Below are 27,687 nucleotides of genomic sequence, written 5' to 3' on the forward strand. Positions count from 1 at the left end.
TAACATGGCAGAGTAACTCTTAGTACAACAACAACAACAAGCCATAATTAGAGCCTTGATTTGTGTCAAGGATGTAACAGCAGAGATGAAAGGTGAAAAGTTGTGCTGGAGTACGTGCAAAGCCTCACTGAAATTGAGCTTACATAGAAATTATAAGTATTCTGCACAGCACAGCATTCTGACAATAAAGAACTCCCCTCCCTACACACACAACCAGTCAACTAAAATTAACCACCATCCACTAAGTCAGAAGAGAAATTCTCTCCCATGTCCCTGCTGCTCCCAGGTCCAGTGACTTCCAGTCGAAAACAATTCAGCTGAGACCCTTCTGGCTGCTGACGTGCTTGCTTCCTACCACCCCTGAGTCCTCCTCCTGGCTCCCCAAGGCAGTGTCAGAGTCTCTCAATGCACTGTGACTGACTCGGGTCCCTTCCCAGGCTTTTCCTGCCACACCCTCCAACCTTTCCTGCTCTGAACTGCTCAGCAGCTCACTAAGGAGAGAATCAAATTGCCCTCCTTGGTCATTAGGGTCCAACTCTCTCAATCTTCTTAAAGAGATGCATGTGTTCACATAACTGAGATCAAACTAAGAGCAAAAACTGAACAGATAATGTTCACCATGCTGCTACGCAGGTATCTGACGCCACCTGATACAAAGCTCTTCTGCTGCAGCATCTCTTCTCCAGAAACTGTCAACCCTTCAAACAACTAGAGAGCAGGAAATTCGGCTTGCTCTCTTCCCCAGGTGACTTGATACACGTGTTGAATAGTACCAGCATGGATTTATGCAAAGCGGCCTTCCCATTTATTTCACACCTTATCTAAATATATATGGCAACAAACTTTCACAGAAGCATTTTGGAAACCCAGACAGGACTATATTAACCTATCCAAATACCTGCTAATGCCTTTGAAGAACCTAAACAGGTTCATAAGCAAGAGCTCCCTTAAAAAAAAGCCATGCTGACTTTGCAAGCATATTATATTTATCCATGTGACCTCTGATATTTCTAGAGTCTTAATTAATGTCTTGTCTTCCTTCGTTTTATTTAGTGAAAGCTCTTGAACTAAATTTCCACCTACAGCAATCTGTCCACTAGCCAATATAAAAGGCTCTGTAACCCAGACCGGGGGGAATCAAGATAATACCAGTACATTGAGCCCTATCAAGGAGAATGGCAGAATTACCCAACCTATGTAATCAGCCCTCATCACCACAGAGCTTATTAGCTTTGGTGCACCTTACTTCACAGGACTCTGGGTAGTTTCTGCATGTCCATCAACTGGTTTCTTTGTACTTCAGTGTCCAGATTCCCAAAGCATTAGTTTGTTCGTACAAAATACCAGACCAAGTAAAAGCAGAGCTGCTGACCTAATACTACCCTGAAAGGCTACTGAGCAAGGTACCGACCAGTCTAGAATCCTCCAGCATCTTACCTTGGGTTAGTGAGATTATAGCAGGATTTCCAAATCTGGAGCATGTGTTTACAGGTAAGGAGTGCTTCGTCTGGGCCTCTGCACAGGGACTCCAATTTGACTTTTGTAAACAGTAATCTAGTGAAAAGGGAAAGGAAATTAAAAGAGAAAGGACAGTCCAATTCTAGCAAAACATTTTTAAAGACAGACAACATCACATCAAACTGGAGAAAACAACTTCAAAGACAGTGTTAATTTAAGTAATTGTTTCATGAAGTAATCACAATGAAGTCAAATATCGAATGTCATCAACGTAACTGCTTTTTACAAGATGGCCTCTTCAACTGGACAGAAACAATAGCTGACAGGAATTTTTTTTTTTAAAGTTAAGCAAGACAATATAGCTTAGTGAAATTAGCAGGCCCACTAAAAACAGTACTTCATATGCAGAGGAGAAAAGAGACATCTTCACTAAAGAAAATCTATACTACTTTTATGAGGAATGAAAGTATTTTCCATTAACTGGCTCAGATGAGAGTTATCTAACATATAACTCACAAAAGAAAACAACTCGGGACTGATGCAAGTTACGTCCCTAGAATACCAGCTTCTATTATAGGAAGTGGAAGAGGCTTTGCTGAAAAAGGCACCACTGGACAGATTCATGGGCATGGCAGGTAGTCAGCAATGGTAAGGTCAACAAGAAACTGTAGGTCCACACTACCTTATGCTGCCGTGAGCAGATGCTAAAATTGATGTTTGACTTGAATTTTGTACATTTTGAACATTACAAGTGACAACCTGCAGAACGCACATAATTCATCAAATATGAGGCAAACTATTCATAATGGAAGCAAACACGTTTGCCGGATGCCACTATAAATGAATTCTGATTTCAAAGCTGATGTTTCTAGTGGCAACAAGACAAACAAAGTGCATAACTTCATAAGATGATGACTGCATATTCCTTTTACATTCCCTGTATCAGCAGAAGGTTCACCAGATTAACTCAAGACACCTTCCCGTATAATCAAAGAATATAAATGCAACGTGACAATCAAGGAGCTAGTCAATTGGTATGCACATTTATAGGAGTCACAGCATCTGGGAACAGATAATACACTGGAGAAACAGTAATTTAAAAGCAATTTTTAGTAAATTGCAGGATTGAAGAGCATAGAGCAGGAGGAAAGGATACATATAAAACTGTTAGCCTACTTTCTGTTTTTAAACCCAGGTGTACCTTGGCATTTTATTCCAGTGCAACGTTCACCATCCTCTGTGAAAAATTTATACGACTGGTCATATGGTTTGCGTGGGAAGACTGAGAAGGGTGTAGAGGGTGGGCATGTGTGAAAGCTCAGAACTTTCTTATCCCAAATAAAAACTTCCAGGCTGCTAATAGTAACTGCAAACTGCCAGAGGGTTTTCTCAAGAATGAGAAATGACATCAAGTGCCTCAGCAAGTAACAGTAGCTAAAGCTTTAGTGTTGCACTGAAAGTCCTTTACAGAAACTACCCAGCCTGTAAACCTAAAAATGAATGACACTACTTTAATTGTGCAATGTGTGTATCGGTGGCACTGAGGAGGAAATGAAATGCAGGTCGCTGAGTTCATTTAGAGATAAGCACCTGTGGATAAGCAAGGTAAATAAGGTCATATGGAACCGCACCTGATGTCTTGTAGGAATGCAGAACTGAGCAGTGGTACACTAGTTTAGCTTTTATCCTATCAGTAAATCAGATTTGAGTATACAGGGAACTACACAGACAATTTCGTGCTCGCAGGCTCTCATTCTACTGGGGGACTTCAACCACCCCGACATCTACTGGAAAAGCAACACAGCAAGCTGTAGGCAATCCAGCAGGTTCCTAGAATGCATTGAGGACAACTTCTTAAGCCAGGTAATAAGCACCCCTACCCGAGGGGATGCGACACTAGACCTGGTGGTCACCAATGCGAGTGAGCTCATTGGGGATGTCAAGATCGGAGGTAGCCTGGGCTGCAGTGACCACGCGCTAGTGGAACTAACGCTACTGAGGGAAATGGGAATAACGAAGAGCATAGTCAGGACCCTGAATTTTAGGAGGGCAAATTTCCAGCTCTTCAAGGAGCTAGTCAGAAGGACTCCCTGGGAAACGGTCCTCAGGGACAGGGGAACAGAACAGAGCTGGCAGGTCCTTAAGGTTGTATTCCAGAGAGCGCAAGAGCTCTTGATCCCCAAGTGTAAGAAGTCGGGCAGAGAAGGGAAGAGACCGGCAAGGCTGAGGCAAGAGATGCTGGTCAAACTAAGGAAGAAGAGGGAACTGCACAGGCAGTGGAAGCAGGGACTGGCTTCCTGGGAAGAGTACAGGGAAGCTGCCCGGTTGTGTAGGGATGGGGTCAGGGAGGCCAAGGCACAGCTGGAGCTGAACTTGGCAAGGAATGCCAAAAATAACAAGAAGGGCTTCTACAGGTATGTCAGCCGGAAAAAGATGGTCAAAGAAAGCGTACCCCCGCTCATGAGCGAGACCGGCAAACTGGTAACAGCAGATGAGGAGAAAGCTGAGGTACTCAACAACTTTTTTGCCTCAGTCTTCACTGGCAACCTCTCTCCTCACCCCTCCCGAGTTGATGAATGGCATGAAGGAGACCAGGAGGGTAAAATCCCTCCAGCTGTAAGTGAAGACCAGGTTCGGGACCTCCTGAAGAACCTAAACGTACAGAAGTCCATGGGACCTGATGAGATGCATCCCACAGTCCTAAGGGAACTGGCTGATGTAGTTGCCAAGCCACTCTCCGTGATATTTGAAAAGTCATGGCAGTCAGGGGAAGTCCCCAGTGACTGGAAAGGGGGAAACATTGTGCCCCTTTTCAAAAAGGGTAGAAAGGAAGACCCTGGCAACTACCAACGTGTCAGCCTCACCTCTGTGCCTGGGAAGATCATGGAACAGATCCTCCTAGAAGCTATGCTAAGGCACATGGAGGCCAGGGAGGTGATTCGAGACAGCCAGCATGGCTTCACCAAGGGCAAGTCTTGCCTCACCAACCTAGTGGCTTTCTATGATGGTGTAACAACAAGGGTGGACAAGGGAAAACCAATGGATGTCATCTGTCTGGATTTTTGTAAAGCCTTTGACACGGTCCCCCACAACATCCTTCTCTCTAAATTGGAGAGCCATGGATTTGATGGGTGGACCCTTCGGTGGATACGGAATTGGTTGGATGGTCGCAGCCAAAGGGTAGTGGTCAACAGCTCAATGTCCAGATGGAGACCAGTGACGAGTGGAGTCCCTCAGGGGTCCGTACTGGGACCGGTGCTGTTCAATATATTCATCAATGACATGGACAGTGACATTGAGTGTACCCTCAGCAAGTTTGCAGATGACACCAAGCTGAGTGGTACGGCTGAGACACCAGAAGGATGGAATGCCATCCAGAGGGACCTGGACAAGCTGGAGAGGTGGGCCTGTGTGAACCTCATGAGGTTCAACACGGCCAAGTGCAAGGTCCTACACCTGGGTCGGGGTAATCCCCGGTATCAATACAGGCTGGGGGATGAAAGGATCGAGAGCAGCTCTGCTGAGAGGGACTTGGGGGTACTGATAGACGAAAGGCTGGACATGAGCCGGCAATGTGCGCTGGCAGCCCAGAGGGCCAACTGTGTCCTGGGCTGCATCAAGAGAAGCGTGGCCAGCAGGTCAAGAGAGGTGATTCTGCCCCTCTACTCTGCTCTGGTGAGACCTCACCTGGAGTACTGCGTTCAGCTCTGGAGCCCTCAGCACAAGAAGGACATGGAACTGTTGGAGTGGGTCCAAAGGAGGGCTACAAAAATGATCCGAGGGCTGGAGCACCTCTCCTATGAGGACAGGCTGAGAGAGTTGGGCTTGTTCAGCCTGGAGAAGAGAAGGCTGCGGGGAGACCTGATTGCAGCCTTTCAGTACTTAAAGGGAGCCTATAGGAAAGATGGGGACAATCTTTTTAGTAGAGACAGCAGTGACAGGACGAGGGGTAATGGTTTTAAACTAAAACAGGGTAGGTTTAGGCTAGATATAAGGAAGAAATTCTTTGCAATGAGGGTGGTGAAACACTGGAACGGGTTGCCCAGAGAGGTAGTGGAGGCCCTATCCCTGGAAACATTCAAGACCAGGTTGGACAGGGCTCTGAGCAACCTGATCTACTAGTTAGTGGTGTCCCTGCTCGCTGTGGGGGGGTTGGACTAGATGACCTCTAGGGTCCCTTCCGACCCAAAACTTTCTATGATTCTATGAATTTAAACTCATATTTCATTTGGCAAAGCAGTCCTCTCTAGATATCCATTTAACTGTGACTGTATCACTGGAAGAAAAAATGTCCAGCTCTGTCCATCATTTTGCTCAAGAGAGAAGGAAAAAACAAGTAACCTCCTCCTCCCCTCGCACTACTACATCTGTTCTACCCTTAACACACACACACACGCGCATGGACCCCTGCTCAAACAACACGACCTAAGCGTCAAAATCCAAACCCAAAATCACAGGAATCTACCTCATACAACCCTTTCCTGTTTCTCTGTATGTAAAAGAAAAGAGTACTTTTTACAGTTTGAAGAGCCTACAGAAGTTCAAGTTTTTAAAAATTTGTAATCATAAAGCACTTTACAAAAGTTTTGGAACATAGTAATTTCTGCACTGAATTTACAAGTCATTCTAGAAAGTTAATCTTAATATATACCTTATTATGTACAGTTTACAGACAGACTGAATTTACATTAACAGCCTTCAAGCATTTAAGACTTTCAGGAACTCTGTAGCAGAGAGAATGTGTCAGTGTCAGTAACTCACTAAGATTCAGCATGCAAAAGCTAAAAGAAAAATTCAGCAGGAGATAGAAGGGGAAGGGATTTGATTATTGAGCTATGACTTGAACACATGTACAAAATAGCAGCTGTCTGTGCAACAAAAATGTAAGAACCTGGACTACTAGTGCAGGATTCAAGGGCAAGATAGCAGAAGACAAATATATTTGTAAGAATTAAAGCAACACATCGGAATTTGATGCTTTTGGACGCCTTTGGTACACATGCAACATCATCCGTGTTTCTTCTGCATTACAGCAGTCAAGGGGACTGGATGGTACACGATTCCCAAAACACAAACAATAAACAAAAGTATGATGGAAAAATATTCATAATTCTAAGAAAGGCTAGGAAATTGTACCTAATGGGAAAAAAAGTACACTGGTGTAGGATTATCCACACTAAATCAAAAATAATCATTTGAATAGAAAAGGTTGCATTTATAAAGACACACAAAGCAGTTTCCCTGGGTCCAAGAAATATTTTGACTACACATTTCAGAAAACTGAGATGAGATGTTAATAACAAAATGACAATCTGCCAACTAAACGTTTACTTAACAAATGGAGAAAGCAAGAGAAGAAGGAGGGAGGCGGCAACAGGCGTGGGGGAACACCATGTGACAAAGAGGTCTCAAATTATTTTAATTCTTCCAAGTTCCCCAGAAACATGGCTGGAGGTATGAGATGATAACAAGATAAACAAGCAGCTCTGGGACAAGTATTATCAGGAAGGTTTTAGAAGCCATGAGGTAGATCACCTGAAAAAGGATTTTCTGAAAGGTCAGTTTCAAGCATCTGTAGGAACAACTCTTCTGCAATACAGCCTGCATTACTGACACAGAGAATTTTAAACTTTACAGGGATGTTTTCACACCTGTTTTTAATACGCTATTAAAAATGGTAAAGAACGGATAAAAACTACCAAGAGATAGGATGATGAAAATCAAACTGTACTTTCTATGAGTATCATGAATTACCTGGTTTTGTCTGTTTGTAAGAGTCAGAGGTTTAAATTAGTGGCACACGGTGCAGAACAAAATATGACAGAGTAACTACAGCATGGTGGGATAGCAGTCATAACAAAGAATGCAACTACTGAGGAACAGACAATATTCAAAATAGAAATGAAGAGTAGAACCATGTGTGCCAGCAACGTGTCAAACTGGAAGAAGTGTAACAGACAGCAAGAAGAGAAGCCTGTTTGGGTCAAATCCTTTGGGGAAGGGAAGTAGGTAAAACAGATTCTGTCAAAGACATGAGACCAACAGGGCATTTGTTCCAGCATCAGTGTTTGATGTGGATGCTGATCTTTAATGCTAGATGAAAATAAAGTGAATTGTATCATTTTAGGAGACTAATTACCTAGACACAAAATGGAGAACAAATCAAACTCTTAAGTGGAAGGGCTTAGTGATTCTTGGAGCTAATAACTGATGAATTTATGAAATAGCTACTGAAGCAGCAAATGACTCCATTAGTTCACGACTGTTCTCGCTAACTAATGAGGACGTTATAAACCAGCTGCTTGTAACCTAATCCATATATTACTGCGTTTTTATTTAAACAAAGAATGAAAACCCACAAATGGGCTTATAACTAGGTCTTTGAATTTCAGCAGCATACACGCAAATAATTTGATAGCCAAGGTTAGCAAAGACTTCCAAGATACAGCAGAAGCCTGGCAATTAAAACAAAGATGCTAAAACGTTTAAGGATCCATGTCTCAAGTTGAAGGGGTAAAACTCAATGTTTGACAAGCCAATTGTTGATAACATTGTGCAAGTATATCGTTATCAGAAACATGCAGAGTTCCTATCAAGAATAGCAGGGGACAGAGAGGGGAGAGAAGAAAAAGAAAAATCTGCATCTGAGGTACATAGTAAAATGTAAAGCTAAACTAGACCTGAACAGGTTATTATATAAAAAGATATAGTCTTTAAATGCTTTTTTGTACCTAAGGAAAAAAAAAAAGTGTATACCTAACAGGCACAATGGGATGAAGATTAAAGATATTCAGGAATGAACCCCCACCTCCACCATAATCCTTATCTGTGTTGTCTCAGATTTGAAAACAATGACAAATGGAGAACAGGAACATTTTAAAGATTATTAAAATTAATGCAGTCAAAAATAATCCATTTCTCAGAATTACGGAAACAGTTACACATAATATTGTCCTTTCTAAAGTAAAAACTTCCAAGAAAATACCACTTCTGTAAGGACTGAAAAACAGCAACTGTATTGCCAATGTTTTTTTCAAGAAGGAAGGCACAGATGAATATATACAATCATAATAACATGCAAAAATTTATACAAAAATAGCATACAAAAAATGAAAGGAGTATTAGATAATGTTGTTAATGGAAAAATGGGTTATAGTTCAAGTTTAATGAAGAGATTGTACCAAACAACCTGTGCAACAGTTATTCCAAACTAGAGCTGTGAAGAGGGCAGATGCAATTCTAGAATGTACTCGTTGGAGCAGAAAGAGACAGTACCATTGTCCAATACCCGGCGAGACCACATGTGGACTGTTGTATATAATTCTCATTAAAACAGTTAAAAACACACAAACAAGAAATTTCAAACTGGAGCAGCTGCAGAGAAAGACTGCGAGGGTGATCAGCTGACTGGAAACTGCAGAGTATGAAAAATACTCCACTTAGTCGGTCTAGCAAAAAAAAGGCAAGAAGAGGTACAAATTCTATCTATAAATACATGGATGAAACAAGCACCATGAAAGGGAAAGAACAATTTATCTAGAGGACAATGCTTCCTCAAAAACTAGTATATATGAAGGCCACACAGACTATTAAAACATGAAGGGTGGAAATTAGGTCTCAAGATTATAGAAAAGACTTCTTCCTCACATTTTGTTTTGGATAGACTGCAGAAGAGGGAGAGCAAATTACGTAACTGTTACAGAATCACAGAATGGTAGGGGTTGGAAGGGACCTCTGTGGGTCATCTAGCCCAACCCCCCTGCCGAAGCAGGGTCACCTACAGTAGGCTGCACAGGATCTTGTCCAGGCGGGTCTTGAATATCTCCAGAGAAGGAGACTCCACAACCTCCCTGGGCAACCTGTTCCAGTGCTCCGTCACCCTCAGAGGGAAGAAGTTCTTCTTCATGTTCAGGTGGAACTTCCTATGCTTCAATTTGTGCCCATTGCCCCTTGTTCTGTCGTTGGGCACCACTGAAAAGAGTTTGGCCCCATCCTCCTGACACCCACCCTTCAGATATTTGTAGGCACTTATAAGGTCCCCTCTCAGCCTTCTCTTCTTCAGGCTAAACAAGCCCAGCTCCCTCAGCCTTTCCTCATAGAAGAGATGCTCCAGTCCCCTTAACATCCTCATAGCCCTCAGCTGGACTCTCTCCAGTAGCTCCTCATCCTTCTTGAGCTGGGGAGACCAGAATTGGACACAGTACTCCAGATGGGGGCTCACTAGCGCAGAGTAGAGGGGAAGGAGAACCTCCCTCGTCCTGCTGGCCACACTCCTCTTGATGCACCCCAGGATCCCATTGGCCTTCTTGGCAGCCAGGGCACACTGCTGGCTCATACAGCTGCTAAGTTCATGAAAAGTATTACAGACAGCATAACTGTAATAATGGAGCGTTGTGACTTCTGAGGTTCTTGCTAGTGCTCTATTTCCTAATCAATAAACTAATCTATTAAATCATGATCTGTAGCTTTCCCTACCAGCCAACCAGCGTAACTTGTAGCACAGTTAAGAACTTGTGAATCTCCAGAATAAAATTAATCACGCCTCCTTCTTCTCAGCCAGCCTCTTTCACTTTCTGAAATAAAATACCCAGATGCTACAACCACCAATTCCCTTCCACAGCAACAGTCTTATGATGTCAGGAGATACAGAAGGAGACAATTTGTCCAATACCGGCTTAAGTTATTAAGGACATTTCTATTCTGTAGAATTTATGAAGTAAAAACTCAAAGTAGTGAAGACCAAGCTCTGCTATGTGACAAGTAACCTTTTTTAGTGGTTTTAAACCTAGCCACTATGGTTTTTCTTAAAACAAAAAAAAGACAACACACACCACCAAAAAGCAGCTCATCAAGTCTAAACATGCAACTTGTTGTATTGAGTTTGCATGGCAAGGTTTTGGTAGCAGGGGGGCTAAAGGGGTGGCTTCTGTGAGAACCTGCCAGAAGCTTCCCCCATGTCTGACAGAGCCAATGCCAGCCAGCTCCAAGATGGACCTGCTGCTGGCCAAGGCTGAGCCCATCAGTGACAGTGGCAGCGCCTCTGGGATAACATGTTTAAGAAGAGGGAAAAAAAACCTGCAGTGGGAGGAAGGAGTGACAATACGTGTGAGAAACAACTCTGCAGACACCAAGGTCAGTGAAGAAGGAGGGGGAGGAGGTGCTCCAGCTGCCACAGCAGAGACTCCCCTGCAGCCTGTGATGAAGATCACAGTGAGGCAGGCTGTGCCCCTGCAGCCCATGGAGGTCCAAGGTGGAGCAGATCTCCACCTGCAGCCCGGGTGAGGACCCACACCAGAGCAGGTGGATGTCCACAGGAGGCTGTGACCCTGTGGGGAGTCCATGCTGGAGCAGGTTTCTGGCAGAATCCGTGGACCTGTGGGGAGAGGAGCCCAGGCCGGAGCAAGTTTGCTGGCAGGGCTTGTGACCCCGTGGGGGACCCACGCTGGAGCAGCCTGTGCCTGAAAGACTGTCTCCCGTGCGACAGACCCACACTGGAGCAGGGGAAGGGGTGTGAGGAGTCTTCTCCCTGGGGAGCAATGAGCAGCAGAGACGACAGGATGAACTGACTGTAACCCCCATTTCCTGTCCCCCTGCGTCGCTTGGGGGGGAGGAGGGAGAGAAACGGGATTGAAGCTGAGCTCGTGAAGAAGGGAGGGGTGGGGGGGGGAAGGTGTTTTAAGATTTAGTTTTTACTTCTCATTACACTACTCTGATTTCATTGGCAATAAAACAAACTAATTTCCCCAAGTCAAATCTGTTTTGCCTGTGACAGTAATTGGCGAGCGATCTCTCCCTGTCCTTATCTGGATCCTCAAGTGTTTTCATTGTATTTCCTCTCCCCTGTCCAGCTGAGGAGGGGAGTGATAGGGCAGCTTTGGTGGGCACCTGGCGTCCACTAGACTTGTGAAATCTTGGACTAACTAGTCTGACAGTGATCCTGTACTGGTGGGAGGGGAATTAAAAAAAAAAAAAAAAATCACAAAAAGGGTGATGCAGAATGTAACACTATAGAAAGACACCGAAGTCTGAAAAGAAACATTTTTTGTAAACAGAAAATGTAGGCTTCTTTTCATATGATCCAAATTTAAGGGAAAAAACAACTACGCTGATGTACAACTTACATTTACATGCATACTTATATAGTTGCATCTCATTTCTGTAACAAACTGTCATAGTTTCAATTGCTTGTGTAAATTAAATCAGGTTAACTGACGGACCCCACAAAGCAACTGCAGTGGCAAAGCTGTACGCAGAATGCATAAAATTATGTTGAACAAATATTACTCGACATGGATGATTTGAAAGAATACAAATCTATTCACATTTCCTAAATAAAGTGTTAGCAAGTCACTTCTTGCACTCAACAATTACATATACAGGAAAACTTTCCAATAACTGTTATAGGAAACGAAAGAAATCAAGGAGGAAGCCAAACCTTACCAAATTCAGTTGCTCTTAGTCAGTATATACTATCAGCAAGTGCCCTTCTGATAGACTTGTAATTACTCATGAATAAATGGTTTAGAAGAACGCAGTTAAAATTAAAAGAAAATTCTAGAGTTCCCAGCGTTTACTTCGTTCACAGTCCAAAAGCTGACAACAGTTTACTGTCTGCAAGTCTGTAGCTTCTTTTAAAAGGAGGAGGTAGGGCTGACTGCTTTCAGACGCTTCACTGGGAATTCCACTTGCATCCAACAGGACTCAAATTTATGTGTAATATACTCTTCTAATGAAAAGATGCTTACAATAACACAGTAGGAAACTTTCCAAACAATTTGTTCAGCAGCATGTCTGAATAGCTGTCAAGCTGCAATTCTTTTTAAAAACCCAGCATATAGCTATAGGAACAAACACAGCCTTTCCACTCTAATGTGAAAATGCATCATAGAAATACCTGACTGAGAAGCAAAGAATGCCAGCAAACAGGTAATTGAATATCAGCCCCTAGTGAAGTAATTACACTCAAAATAATTAACACAACCCTTTCCAACAGACACGATGCAGATTATTCTATGTATAAAGCAGTGATATATGATACTGAAATACTTTGTGCAGTTCTTGTTTACTTGTGATGAAAATTGGCTGCAGTTCAACAGTGCAACAGATAACTGAAAGGCTAGAGAACGTGCCTTACTGTCAGCAAGCACAATGATGTTCTTATCAGAAAGGACATTTGGAGGTGACCTGATTACAGAAGCTATCATCAGAATATGAAGTCACCAGTATCACAGAGTGCTTTGTAAAGAATGATATAAAAACCAATGGATGGAAACAAATGAGGGATCAATCCAAATTAAGAACAAAAATACAGTCTTAATGAAGAGTGTAACTCAAACATGGAAACAAGCTACCACATGCTGCAGTGGTTTCTCCAGTTTTTGATGTGTTCTTATGAAGATCCTCTGGAAAGCATGCTTTCACTAAACCTGCATTAACAGAAAAACTAAAGCAAATTTATCAACTTCTGACATACAGAAGGTCAGGGTTTTAAAAAACTGGTTCTCCTGGCTTCAAACTCTATTAATTTGAGCATCCAGTTTTGACAGCTATCCCTTTAATGATTGCTGTAGAAAGCTCATCACTTCACATTAGTCAACGCCAAAGCACCTGCATGATCATCAAAACACAAAATGACACAACTGCAAAAATTTAACCTACAGGGAGAATAACAACATGAAACCAGACAGAATATGAAATACATATAGTTTTATAAAGGATTTACTTACACATTCAGTGCTTTTAGATGCATCACCTCTACCACCACAGTAACCAAAGTAGAGAAAGAAATTCATAGAGGTGTCCGCTGCAATTGCAAAGTGAACCCTTGCACAGTCAGCCTACTTATTTTGAGTATGCAAGGAAAGTTTTATTATCAGGAAAGATATAAATCATTTATTACAAAACATGAAAAATCATCATTTGTAAGTACCTTGAAATAACTTTTTGCATGACTGAAGAAATTAATCTTATGTCCTGGTGATTTCTTTTGAATTTCTGTGACATTGCTACCTAATCAACTTCTCTCGCCTTACCCTGAAGCCAGTTTCCTCTTTTCCAGTTAATCATATCTCCTTCTCATTTTTGTTAAAAGTGTCAACAGTCAGGAATGAGTCTATCCCAATTTTCCAAGCTGGATTTGCAAGCTAACAAGACAATTAATGAAAAGAGGTTAGGGAACACTACTACCAGTAATGTCTACTTAGATATTTTTTCAGCTGCTTCTATCAATCCAGTTCCTTCAGGAAATCCAGCCGACTGAATCACTGGATGTCCAATACTGACAACAGGAGGTCAAGCAACCAAATCTACTTCTTGTAAAAACTCCTCAAAATTATTTAGCTTAATTAAAAAAATAAAGTCTCCTAAATTGTTTCTCAAACAATCACCAAACATACCCAACAGATGGGAAAACGGTTCCAAGTGATTCTGGAAAAGTGACAGATTTCTATAGTGCTAATATTAATCATAAGGGTGATCTCCTCCAACTTTGCTTGCAAGGATCCCCAGTAGTGGGCAGCCCATATACTTATAGAAACAAAGATGAAGTAAAAATAGGTCATTCAGATTGCTGTTTGAAGCCTGACTCTCAAACAAGCAAAAGATGCAACAAAAACAGCCCTCAAGCCTCCAGATAACACAATTTTGTGGAAACCATGAAAAGGTATCCTTGGTGTGCACTGGATGGCCTTCGCTGCACCCTTTGAAATATTATTCCCCATATATATGTTCACGAAGCAGTAGCATCGCCTCTTTGCAAGCAAAAGCAGCAGTCAGTACTGTGACTTTTGCTGGAGTTTATGTATACTGTATTCCATTTTATGAATTCAATGTCCTTAAGAAAATGCAAATCTGTAAACTATAATGAAGATAGTTTCTGACTAAAGCCAGAACAAATTAGCTATACTTGAAAACTTTTTGTCTTGCTGCCTTGAACAGCCTGCAGCAGCCAGCTCATGACCCAAACTGGGACTCTTTCAATCAAGTTTAGAAGTATCTACAGACTGCCCGTGCCTAGCAAATATAATTCAGGGATAATATCCCAAGCCCAATGACCAATTTATTATATAAATTAATATTACTTGTCAATAATATCTTTTTTAAAGACCATTCTGTAAAACACATATCAGCCACCGGGGGTTGGGGGGGAGGCGACAACCCCGATATGAAAAGAAAAAACACAAGCAACTGATACTGTCTTTAATGACTTAGAGAAAAATCATTCCTGTCCTCACATAATTCCCAGTGCTCTACTTGTCCAGACAAAAAAAAAGGGCAAGTTTAAACAGCACCACATACTGTAGTGCAACTACAACCAACCTTGGGAAAATGGAATAGCATAGTCTGTTCCCTTTAATTGATAAATACATCCCTGTCCCACAAAACATCACTGTATGCATCATCATACACTGCATGTACCAACCAGCTCTTCTGTTATGCCCACCTGGGCAATCCCCAGAAGGAAACAAATTTGTTAAACAATGAACTGCAAGTGATGTTAATTAATAGTTTCTGCGATTCTGAGAAATCTACTGTAGCTCAAAAGAGTCCTTGAGGGTCAGGAAGCAAAGGATTTAATAGTTTTCAGAGGAGTGACACATTGGCCTGATGCTTCTGTGAAATATTCTTGGAATAAAAAAAAATTTCCATCACACTTCAACAAATGTAAATGTTTAAACTGTGAACTTAGTCTTCAGTTGTCTTCAAACCTGTTACCATATGTCTTTCCTTTTTAAGTGTACTTAAGATTAAAATAACATGCTTGCACTCCTCAGATAACCCATCTGCTGTTTCCTACTTCTGCTACTTTAAAAGCTTGTCAGCTGCTATCCATTGCTGTTCAATTTTCAGCATGAAATTAGCAATTAATATTTATTATTTATTTTTCCTAATTACACTAATTTCAGGCGCTATACTAATTTTTAAGTGCCCCAACACTTGAAATAGTGAGGGAACCCCAAACAGCTAAGATGAAGAAAACAGTATCACAAGTATTTCATTAAGAAAACTAACTCTGTCTCCCTTGATGGAGAATCTATTTTTGACTAACCATTAAGTAGAAACAGAATCGTTATTTCAAGATTTCGTATCATTCAAATGATCACTAAGATACAGATTTCTTATAACAAGCAGACAAAAAGACAGGAAACAGTCACGGAAAGGAGCTTGTAAATACGGCTCCCCAGGCAATCACACAAGTAACTTCACTATATACACTGCACAAGATATACAAGCCAAATAGGAACCAATGCAACACAACCACCATTACCTTGCATCACCCTGAATACGCTTGCAGACTGTAATGCACACCCCTGGAACTGCTTATACATTCAGAGTAGGCAATCATTGTATTAAAATAAAAAAAATTCAAGGAAAACGCAGGCAGCTAAGACCGCAGGCCTCCCTCACAGTTAAGTACTCTAGTAATTTAGGATTTATTGTTGCTCCTTCCTGCCTACTCTCTGCATTCAGGGCAGGATGACCCTGCTTCTGTTTCAAAAGGAGAGATGATCATCTCACCCAGTCCCCCACATAGTTTGATAGTTCGGATTCTGAGCTGCATCATCTGTGGGTTCTAATACTGTCAAGCTGGAGAAGAACTGAACTTTGCATTTCTACTACAGGGACAAGTTGTCTAATGAACGGTGGGGAAAAAACAGTGTAACTTTAGATGAATAAAATGCAGTAGCACCTGACTGAGATTAACTATTCAGATTTTTTTGGTGCTGGCACCTTACTCGCACCCATCTCACCAGAGCTGGGTATTAATAATCTTTTCTGTAATCTTAATCTGTTCAGTAATCTTTTGTCTAGACACCTTTTTGTCCCTGGATCAAAGCACTCTCAGATTTCAGGAGGCTTCGGAGGTAAACTAAATTTAAAATAGGTTGATTGTATTGCTCTGAAAAACATAGGTAACGTGTTCAGAAGTGGAGTGGTTACAACCTAGCATTTTAAAGTTACAAAAAGTCTGAAATGACAGTGCTACAGATATTCAGCAAATATCTTGCATTTTGAATATTTCTGGAAAACATTACTACATACCTATCTCACTTTTAGAGGTTTCTTAGATTTTCACCAATAGTTTTTCCTATACACCTTAAGGTCTCAGGGCAGGCTGCATATTTATAATGCCAATATAATGAACAAAGGAAGAACAATCAAGTCTCTATTAAAAGAAAACACTATACCTTACTGCTAACAGCACAATGTGATGTTTGCTCATTCCTTTCACTCCTTTAGATAATGATGGGACAGAAGTCTTTGGCTCTGAGGAATTTCTTTCTACTTATTGACCTAGAAGTGCATGGGGCAAAGTCATCAGCTGAATGGCGAGGCTTGTCCAGCAACTTTCTAGCTTTATATTGCAGGAAGGTTAATGCTGATTTAAGATACGAAGGTATGCTTGCTATTCCCCTTCAAATATTGAACATGAATCCCAGGAATGCAGCACATTTTCAAAGGTTAAAACCTGACAGGCAACATATTTACTAATTGACTACAACAGAAGAGTGCTGGAAAGTAGCCACTTCTCAGCACGACTCACAGTGTATTCTGTGACTTCCTTGCAACCTCTGGCATTTTACAAAGATGCAGTATTATAGACTTCCAAAAATTTAGATTCTTTTCAAAGAAAAGCAAAACAAAAAGAACATACAGCTGTGAACAGGGCAGGACAACGTTTAGGCCAGCAATGCAACTACAGCATACAGACATACGCAGATAAGAATAACAATAAAAGAAATAAGAAATAGCATAAATCACAAGCCGTATGATTTACTTCAATATTTTCCAAGTACAGAGATTTATTATGCTGCAAAGCTACCAAAGTATTATTTTGCAGAGGGCTGACGTAATTGATTCATTCTAACAGAAATACAGAGATTACCAAGAAAAGTCTTGTACTATTTAGCTTATTTGCATTGCAGACATAACCGAAAGATAAAACATAAAACATGATGATATTTGAAGTGTTTACAAAAGCAAATAAAATACCACAAATGAATAACCAAATATTTCAGTATACCTAAAAATTAGCAAACCTTAGGGGAACACAACAGAATCTCTTCCCAGTCTGTTAGGAAGTACTGTTAGATTGTACTGCTTACAGAAGTAGCAGAATAAGAAAACAGAATCAACAATACACTCAGCATCTGTGTTTTATATTTTATATATACGCATACACACATTGTCAACCATTTGCAGAGCACTAGATATAGTGCGCAAGAACAGACTGTAAACTTGAGGTTTTGCTGATAAATCCTTGCAAAAACAACCCAGTTACATGAAGGAATCAATCCAAATTTATGTTATTGACCAGATGTGTCTGTCTGGCTGTTGGTATCAACTGCATAGAGCACACAAAGAATCTCAGTCATATCCTTGATTTCTCTGGGAACCAGAAGAAACCTGACAGCACTAAAAACAGGAGACTACAAGACTGTCTAGACACACACATGGCTGTGTTTCACCTTGGATTCTTCAGTAATTGTTGCCGTATCTCACGGTGACTTCTACTGCAAAGATATTCCTATCAAATTCCCTGATCTGTACCAGCACATTGTAACACAGTATGCTGTATCACCATGGTGTTTGTATCATACAAGAGGACTAACAATTTAGAACCCCCATTACGACGCATATGATTAATATACATACAAACATTAATGGAAAACTTCTTAAAACAACTCAGGAAATATGTCTAACCCCAAGATGCAATTATAAACAAGTATGGAAAGGCCATGAACAGTATTTGAAAAACCCATAAATACCTTCTGAATGCTCACAAGTGCAATTTTAAACATATTACTGCATGATCCTTTGTTCTCTTACTACAACAGGGAGAACCGCAGTTTCAGAAATACTTCTTCTAGACTATTATTATTCTGAGAGATATAGTAGCTTCTTCTCTGTCATTTACACTGCCACTAAGCGGCAGAAGATGAACCAAGAAGAGACACAAGATGACAGATCATGGTGCTTTGAACATATTTTTTTTAACCATAATAAGGTATAAAATTAGGCGGCTGATACTTCCATTGCCTCTCAAACCACGACTTGCTGACAGGTCCCTCAGACCTGAGGAAAGCTCAGACAGGTTTGGGAGAGGAACTGCTAGATAGTTCTTAAATCATGAAGCATGTGTGGAAACCCCTGATAAGAACAGAGACAAGTTATATGTGTGTGGATAAACTAGGAAGTGAGAAACAGCAAAAGGCCACAAAAGCAGTTGCACAGAACTGGCTCTGAGCCACAGAAATTCTGAGGAAAGGTGGTATCAGCAGAGGTCCTGGTCAGATTTATGAGGAAAAGGCAACAGTACCTCATATATATAGCCAAAAGGAGGCATGAAACATCAAGAAACAGGAAGGAAAAACACTATAATCCTTATTTTCAAATTAATTATTCTTACAGAAATAATATTTTTCTGGTATGTTGATATAGTAACAACTTATGATACAGGCCTGTCATTTAAAACTTAGGGTTGAGATACTTCAAAAAATTGTCCAAGTAAGCATTTAGGATATTTGTAATACTATGGATTACAACCTTAGTGACTGTTGGTAAAGCACTGGAAGGGAACACTGGAAGTTAATGGAAGCTGTCCCTGAGGTATTTTGCTATGAAGCGTTTCATTAGATTTTCAGAAGAAAATAAATAAAGTACAAAATCCAAATATATTTTAAGATATACTTAACATGAAGAACAAACACAAAGAATTATTTATTTCTTAAACAAGAGAACATCTACCAAATGTTGTTGTTCTCTGTTTGTTTGTTTAGTTGTTAATCAGCCAACTTCAGATCACTGGTTATTACACAGGCAAAAGAGGAGATTCTCTGTTATGATGTATTTTGCAGAATAGATTCCATACATAATATGCATAAAGTTATTTGTAGGATGGGATAAATCTATCCTAGCTAATAGTTAAGTCCTGTTTATCCTTCTAATAATGTTGCGTTAAAACAGACAACAGAAAAAATACTCTAAAGCATGCAACAGGTAGAAATTATCTAAACAAGGAGTCTGCAGAAAAAGACAAAATAAGATCAACTATCCAGCTCTAGCCTCCCTTCCAAAACCAAATCCTTAATCACTATTTAACAAGCCTTTAATAAAGAGCAGACTTGTATTAAGTGGAGAGGGGGTAAATGCTCTTGGGAAAAAAAAAAAAAAAGACCAATCTTCAAATCCATCCCCTCTTGAAGTGAATTAGATGAGAATCTAAGAAAAAAAAACATGAGCGAAAGTGTAGAAAGGAAACATGACATTCACTCACATAAAATTTTCTGGATATTCACTCAAGGCCATATCAATGATATTCAAAGCATCATGATAGTGTTTCTGGGCTGATAGCAAGAGTGCAAGGAGATGAAGAGAGTTGGCATCATCTCCTTGTAGCTGCAGAGCCTGACGAACATAACCCAAAGCTTCTGGTATCTGATTAAAAAAACAAAAAAAAGGTAGAAAAAGAAAGCACCACTATTAGAAGTATTGCCTATTACTTGATTGCATGTCCATAAAACGTTCACAATATTCACGTGGATACCATACAGAATTCTATAGACTCCTGTAAGACACTACTGAGAAGTTCAAAGTGGACCTGATGCTCTACAATGAACAGTAAAAACTGAATAATATATTAGCCCTGAAAAATAAGGTACAAGTTTTATTAGAACAGTTCCCTTCAGCCCTTTAAAATATTAACTTACTATTCTTTTTCAAGTATTGGTTGTATTTCTATATCATTTTGAAAATATTTTAATTGTAATACATTAACTAAAATGTAGTGATCGCGACAGTAACTTTTCTTCACATGGAATTTCATGATCTCCTCAGCCACGTGTGCTTTTGCTCAAAATAAGTACACTAGGTGTTAAAAATAGGAAATCTAATTAAGCAACATGAGAAGTTTGGACTTCAGAAGTACAGAGTCATAGCCTGCTACTGAAAAATACTTTGAGCTATTAAAGTGACAATCCAGTCCACTCTGAGGTGACATAGTCCAATGTCTCTGCTACTCATTAGGAATGAAAAGCAGTCACCTCGAGTATGTAAACCAGTGTGCTCAAAACTACTTCCTAAAATTAACACAACACAGGATAAAGCTTACGGTGACAAAGCAACTTCACGTTATCCGAATTAATGTGATATATGGTAGAATCCTAAATTCCTTAAACATAACAGCTGTACAAGTTGGACTGAGCTCTGATCTCTTTTATAGCTTTAAGATATTTTCCAGTTTTCTTAAACACATTTTTGTAATTTTGTTCACAACAAGCAAACCTCCTACAAGTATTCAGAAAGGGCACAGATCTCAGCAGATACTCAAGATTTAAGCACTGTTACAATCATTAAAGATTAGATTCAAGAGTCCCACTCTCCAGCCAGACAGTCTGAGCAGAGATTACACATAACAGGCAAAAAAAAGGTAAAAACTGGCTTTTTTTTCCCTCTCCATCCAGCAACATAAATGCTGAAACAAATAAAATGAATTACTTATGTATTATTTCTTTATTTCAATAAAATGATGACTTCTTTCTTATTTCTAGAAATACTGTGGCAGAACTCTGGAGAAGTGTACAAGACTGAAAGTGTTCAGAGAGAGTATTTCAGGGGGGTTTCCGCCTATATATGCATATATGTACAAGGAAAACCAGGTTTTTATTGAACAAATCTTCATCTGTATCCATCAACAAACAGAAATTCTAATGTTCATATGACAGTGTGAGGTTGCTCTTATAAAACACAGCTAACCTGTCTGGATATGGCAAGCTGCAGTGCCAGGTAAAATGATGCCAGATGATCCGTTGGAGACAAACTGTGAGCCCTTAAAAACAAAGAAACAAATACAGGTTAGACATACACACAAACGCAAATATACTCACATATCCGTATTCAGATCTCTTCACTACACGTCTGCTCATATTTTGATATAAGTGGTGCTCACTCCAGTGACTTTTCTCATACTTCTCAATCATCCTTGATTTCACTTTGGAACATTAAAGAATCATTTTTAACATAAAATAACTATATAATTTCAGTATAAGTCTTAAAAATGAGCAATACAAAATGATTCTTCAATTAAAATAAACTCCTAAACAAACATTAAATGTAATTATCCAAGAACAGTTATAATAAAAATTCAGTAACCAGAGTTTTCTTACATAAACAGGAAAAAAAACCAAACAAAAAATCCCCCAAAACAATATGCCTTCAAAGAGAATTATGTCATCCACATGAGAAGTACCCAAGCAACCGCACTGACCCTGACCAGATGGTTCCGAAACACAGAACTCAAAGAGGAAGAGCAGCAGCAAAGTAGATCAGAGTTTTGTTCGCTCTTCAGACTCCCAAAGTTTAAGAACATTTTCAATCCAGCATACTAAACCTTCTAGGAAGTCAGTTACTTCTTGGCTTTGAGATTTAGTTAACAAAGCACTTTGCTATGTAGCAATGTAAAAGAAATCTCAGCTGGACAGCTGCTTTATAGTAAAAGGCAGCATAAGATCTAACTCATCATGAGCCTATGTTTGAAATTCAGATGAAGAAGTTTATGCTGATGATCTTTTTATAAATATAGCTTCTGTCCACAAAAATGTTGAGCTGCCCAAATGCAGCAGTGTTTTGTGATAATTCACTCTCAATATATCTGTAACTACTGCTGTTGCAAGTAACCCCAATTACTAAAACAAATTAATAACTTTTCCCCACCTTTTTTTAAATTTTATTTGTTTGCTTTTAATGTTTTGGTCAAATGCACACACTTAGTCATATTCATTTTGCAACTTACGCTATAGAAGATGTTCTTGTAATACACTCTACTATCTTCCCCTGTACTACAATCTTTCTGCTACAAAATAAGAGGCTGGGGTGGAGTGGGGGAGGGAGACACTTGAGCATAAAGACAAAAAAAATTTATGGCTGTACCCCAAAATGATGTGTAGTAAAAAATACTGGGCAGCAAGCCTGGAACTATTTTTTTTTTTCATTTATATTTGTTGCATTCTTTTAATGGAGGCTTATTAAGAAATAGGAGGTGTAATAAACATATTCAGAACATCTAATGAGTCATCTCCATTGGGAGGGGGGAACAAAATTGAACTTTAAGCCATTAAAACCACCAAGGGAACCTTCTGCTTCCGACTTGTGCATTTCTGTCTTCCCAAGTCCAAAGAAACAGCTTCATGAGTTTAGCAACTACACCCAACACGTATCAAAGCAGTTTAAGTTATTAGGGGACAGTTTCATATTTTATTGAATTTACCTCTAAATTGGAGATTAGAGTCAAATATAGAGCCTAACAGGGTGCAGGACCAGCACATTTTAAAATTTAAATTCACAAATTAAGCAAGACTAAGTGAGAACAAGAGATTTTAACTTAGACAGTACTTGTTCACTCAGCTAGGGGAAGAATAAAGCTGTTACTATCGATCAACCATTTGGTGAGTTCAACCACAGGAAAAGCACTGGAAGTCTTCCAAAATAAAAAAAAAGTTAGTGAAACAAACACCCCCCTCAGCACTGTGCGAAGATGGCAATAAGCACCTTCTCAAATGGCCACTATCACAAACTGGTAGCCTTGAAATCTGGCATAGGCAAGGGTCCAAAACATAACTGTATTTCTTCAGTACCTGTGTTTCTTCAGGAATTGGTTCTCCAGGTAAGCGATTAAAAAACCCACACAAAAAGTCAAAACAAAATAACTTGGCAGAGCCCAGTACAGCTGCTTGTTTTATAAACTGCTTAGGAGATGGAGAATTTCAACTTCCACCTCCCAAAAAGCATTAATTTCTAAGATGTGGGAAGAGAAAGCAGACATGACTCTGGTATGCTGAGCAAAACATACGCTCTGTGGTATCAAATTTTCGGTAACATCCTACACCTATGTTATCCACACAAGGAACCAGCAACATTATCAACCACATTGAAGTGTATTTCCAGTACAGCTGATCTATCACAAGTAGGGAAACATGTTGATATGCAGAACAATCACCTTTCAAAACGTACTTTTCGCCCTTCTCTTAGAAGGTGAGATGCAGAAGCTCTGTTCTTTTTGAGGCCCAAATAATTCTATTCAAGATTCTGCGTGGAGTCCAAGCTACTCATATGAGCAATATCATTAACATCAATATTAGCAATTCACTAGAGTTTTCAAAACATATACCCTGCGCCTTACCAAAACCTCCAAAAGATACCTTAATTAAAAGCCTATGTACAAGTGAATTCTGAGAAAGGCCAGCAGAAAGGATAAACATATAACTCAACATCACTCCTGGAACACGCACTTAAAAAAACCAAAACACTGTTTCTAGAAGTTTGTGTCAACTGGAAAAAAGAAAAGAGCAAAGAAAACCCCAAAGCATCAGAAAGATGCATAGAAATCAGATGCAGGTAATCCCAAGACTTTCTGTGTAAATTTATATTCTGCTAGTTAGCACAAATATTTCAAAGCTTCATATCACTACAAAATGAAATTCCAGTCCACCTACATATCTAAAGGACATCTGTAATGCTTCACTGAAGTCATGCTAGATACATTTTCAGATCTCGCTGCTAGGAAGTCTTTGAAACTGAAGAGTTAAGGTGGTATCAAGAGACTTACTGTTCAGCTGTAGAGAATGAAACAGAAAGGATCCTGAGTGAAAGCTGACATAACGTAACCAAGCAATAATATTTGAATAGAGAGTGTGAAAGAGTAATTTTGCAGTGATAAGCAGCTGAATATTGTTTAAAAATAGTCCTCCTAAACTACCGTGTATTGCTTATTCTCTTTTAACTCAAATCATTTACTCTTTTTCTAGAACAACCTAATAAAATATTACCACATTAAGCAGTATGCTATCTGTAAAAGCATCCTCATATTAACAGGTGATCAAGAAGCTGCACAACCTCAACCCTCAGAAATTTTCCAGCCATATTGATAGCAGATTTTGGGAACCACTATACTAAACTGGAGGGTACAGACAGCAGGCACTAAGCTGCAATGAACTAGCTTCAGGCTATGGTTCAGCTCATCCCTTGCCGTTTCAAAGAATCAGCAGAAAAAAGTAGTGAATGGGTAGAAATAGCGAGAAATGGTTAGCACAGTATTTTTGAAACAGCAATGATTAAGTCAGTGGTAAGAGGTATGGGTGAGGAACTGAGGTATAAACCAGGAGGCAGAAAGTCAAGTTTCAACATGCAGAAAAAATGCTGAATTAATAAAAACTATTAAAACCATTAAGGAACAGGAAGAGCAAAGATATGTTAAAACATATCTAAATATAGAGGCATAGTTAAGAAGAAAAAGGAAGGAACAATACATACCAGCCTCACTCTAAAGTTACCGGCAAAACACTTTTTCAACCCTATCCCCTCAGATATAAAATCACCAACAAAAATCCCAGACTTCGCATTCACATAAATGCACAAATCAGTTTCCCCAAAATGTTATGCCTATCTCAGCAAAGCAGGGTTTTCAAGGGCATATAAACATAAAAAGAGATATATTTAAATGCTGCAGCACTTTTGTCAGCTTTGCCATCAAGATTTGTATCTTCTGTAGTTAAGGTAGAGATGTTCTCATTCATCTGTTTATTGTCATTTTGTCTGCAGAGTCAAAGCTTTGAGAATGAACTACTGTCATACCCAAGAGTGCAACTTCTGTGTTGGAAGATGGGGCATTTTCATTGTCACTGCCTATGCAGTTAAATCTCCAGACAGTTTTTTCTTTTTTCCCCTCGCTTACTACCTGAATTTTACCCCTCCTTCACAGCAGCAGGGCCTCAATTATCGCTCTGCCTCTACAGAGATAAATGCAAAAGCCTGCTATATAATCTGAGCAGCGACCAACTCTTCTAGAAACACTATCATACTGAGCCATGACTTCAAATGTTGCATCATACCGTCTTCCTTTCCAAATCAGAACAGAATACTGCTTTGCGCAAATATTTTATTCGAGAGCCACACAAATGTCCTTAAAATGAAAAAAAAGGAAATACTTAGAAATCAATTTAGATATTTCTGACAGAAAATGATGAAGTAATTGCTACAGAAATACATTCTGTACTCATGAAGGGAGACTCCCCCAGGTGAAATCCTCATTACACAATCTTTTACAAGTCCCTCTTTTTGACACATAATAAAGCTTTTCACTACATACAGCAGAATGAAAAGATTAATGCCCACTCACCTCTGAAATGAAAGAAGAGCCTTTCTCTGCAAGACCTCTTGCATCCCTCGCAAAGATGCTGAAAAGGATATATTTAATCAGCGATAAGCAAGATCAAGAGATTTCATTCCACATGCCCACTGAAGAAGTTATAATACACTGACTGAAAAAAAAGGTTGCATGCAGAAGCTCTCATTTTCAGCCTAGCATTCTGCTAGGTATCCTTTTTTATGCAACATGGGAAATCCCAAACGTGAATGTTTATTCTTATCTTACCATCAGTAGCCTGCAGACTGTAAGTCAATCCCAGTGCCAAGTAGCCTTTTGCTTTGAACTCTGATGTTTTGTCCCCAAGATCAACAACTGTTTTGGCAAATCTTTCAGCTTCTTCCAACTGGAAATATTATAAAACATCCATGTAAGACTAAAACTAGCTAAAGCTTACATTATAATAAGAACACACAACATGTGTATTCTGCACACTAAGTCTGTTGAAATCTCATCCATGATTGCCTTTAAGGACTATTTCGTTTTTCATTAGACTTTGTTTTCCTGCTATACTGAGTAAAGAACACAAGATCTTAAGCTGAAGCACCCATTCCTACAGTTGGAGAAACTCTGGCACATAACAGAGATCATTCTAAACTTACTGTGGTTTGTTTGTGGTTTGGTTTTTTTTAGTAAAAAAGACATTTCTGGTCCCTATATGCCATCTACTATTTTTGCATTTCATCAGTAGAGTTCTTGCCCCATGAACCATTTCTTTAGAAAAATCAATTACAAGAACTATGGCTCCAACCCTGCAAAAAAATGCATAGCCATGCAGAGCCTTGCATCGCATACAGTACTGCTGAATGTACACAAACTCATAAACAAACACGTAAAAGACCAGGGTTTAACTGCACACCCATGCTAGCACACTACTTAACAATCCAGAAAGAAAAAAAACAACATTTGAATCCATTTCAATGCTGTGTAAACTATTCCATATGGAGTCAATCCATAGGGAACAATTTACAGAACTAGGATCTACATTAATTATTAAGACTGTATTTTTGTCAGACTCAGCAAGTCATGTTTCCACTACTGCACTATAGTCTCAATTTCTGATTGTGACCTTTTCCTCCTTTGTGAAATACACTCATTCTTCTAAAAATTACACATATATCTTGAAAAACGTGATCTTCTTCGATCGCCTTAATACTTTTCATACAGCTGCACCAATTTCAAGGTTATCTAAAATACAACTCAAGTAACATTTTTTAAAAAGACACTGTCCTGTCTAGGAATTTATAAACCCCAGCTGCCTGCAAACATGGCATCACCATAAGAGTCTCTTGAATATAAGAAATTTGTCTCATTATCTTCCAAAAAGAAAGTTATTGCACAGAGGAAACGTAAGTCTAAGTTGCTTTTTTAATCTCTGTATACCATTGTTTCAATTTCTAATACATTTTTAGCTGTGTCATGCTATTTTGACAAACATGAACAACTGCTGTCAAATATTTTATATTAGCCATGCAAACAGGGATGCACATATGCACACAGGTATCTGTGCTGTATTTTCAGAGATGACCAAGTGCATGTAGTCACTGTGCAAAAGTATTTGCTACATTCCTAAACCAAGAGTTTGTTGCATTTGGCACAGTTCTTGCAGAAAAGACAAAGACTGGGAAAGCTTACCCAGTGGAGAGATCCCATACAAAGCTTTGCAGCAAGGAGTGGAATAGTTGCATCATCTGGTTTCAAACGTATACATTCCTTCAAGACTTTAACAGCTCGAGCAGACTGTTAAAAACATTTTCCACTGAAATTACTAAAAGCATAAGTATGTTTCACAGACAGAAGACTCCTATTTCCATAATTTACTTTATTTTTCCCATGTGAAGGAGACATTAATCAAGATTTTTTTGACAATTTGTCACAACTCCTTATGCAAGTGAAACACAAGACTTTGGGCACTGCTGTTGTTATTTAACCCCTACAAACTATCATTAAGTGTCCCCAGTGAAACATTTGCCCAGAATGTAATTCCAATGTTACATGATTCAGAAAATAGCTTTAAGATGCATGCAAAA

The 27,687-nt window shown here is 39.5% G+C and overlaps 1 protein-coding gene across 3 annotated transcripts in view; it reads right to left on the bottom strand.

The window, feature by feature from the left end:
* TTC7B (tetratricopeptide repeat domain 7B) overlaps positions 1-27,687 on the bottom strand; it is a 150,704-nt gene that overhangs the window by 50,764 nt on the left and 72,253 nt on the right. For all 3 annotated transcript variants that reach the window (XM_075426370.1, XM_075426369.1, XM_075426371.1), the window contains 6 exons: positions 27,293-27,397; positions 25,886-26,003; positions 25,631-25,688; positions 21,214-21,286; positions 19,736-19,896; positions 1,438-1,554 (listed from right to left, as the gene is read on the bottom strand). In XM_075426370.1, the coding sequence (XP_075282485.1) occupies positions 1,438-1,554; positions 19,736-19,896; positions 21,214-21,286; positions 25,631-25,688; positions 25,886-26,003; positions 27,293-27,397 (632 nt within the window). The remainder of the gene's footprint in view (positions 1-1,437; positions 1,555-19,735; positions 19,897-21,213; positions 21,287-25,630; positions 25,689-25,885; positions 26,004-27,292; positions 27,398-27,687) is intronic.

Source organism: Opisthocomus hoazin, chromosome 7, assembly GCF_030867145.1.
Source record: "Opisthocomus hoazin isolate bOpiHoa1 chromosome 7, bOpiHoa1.hap1, whole genome shotgun sequence".
NCBI classification, from domain to species: domain Eukaryota; kingdom Metazoa; phylum Chordata; class Aves; order Opisthocomiformes; family Opisthocomidae; genus Opisthocomus; species Opisthocomus hoazin.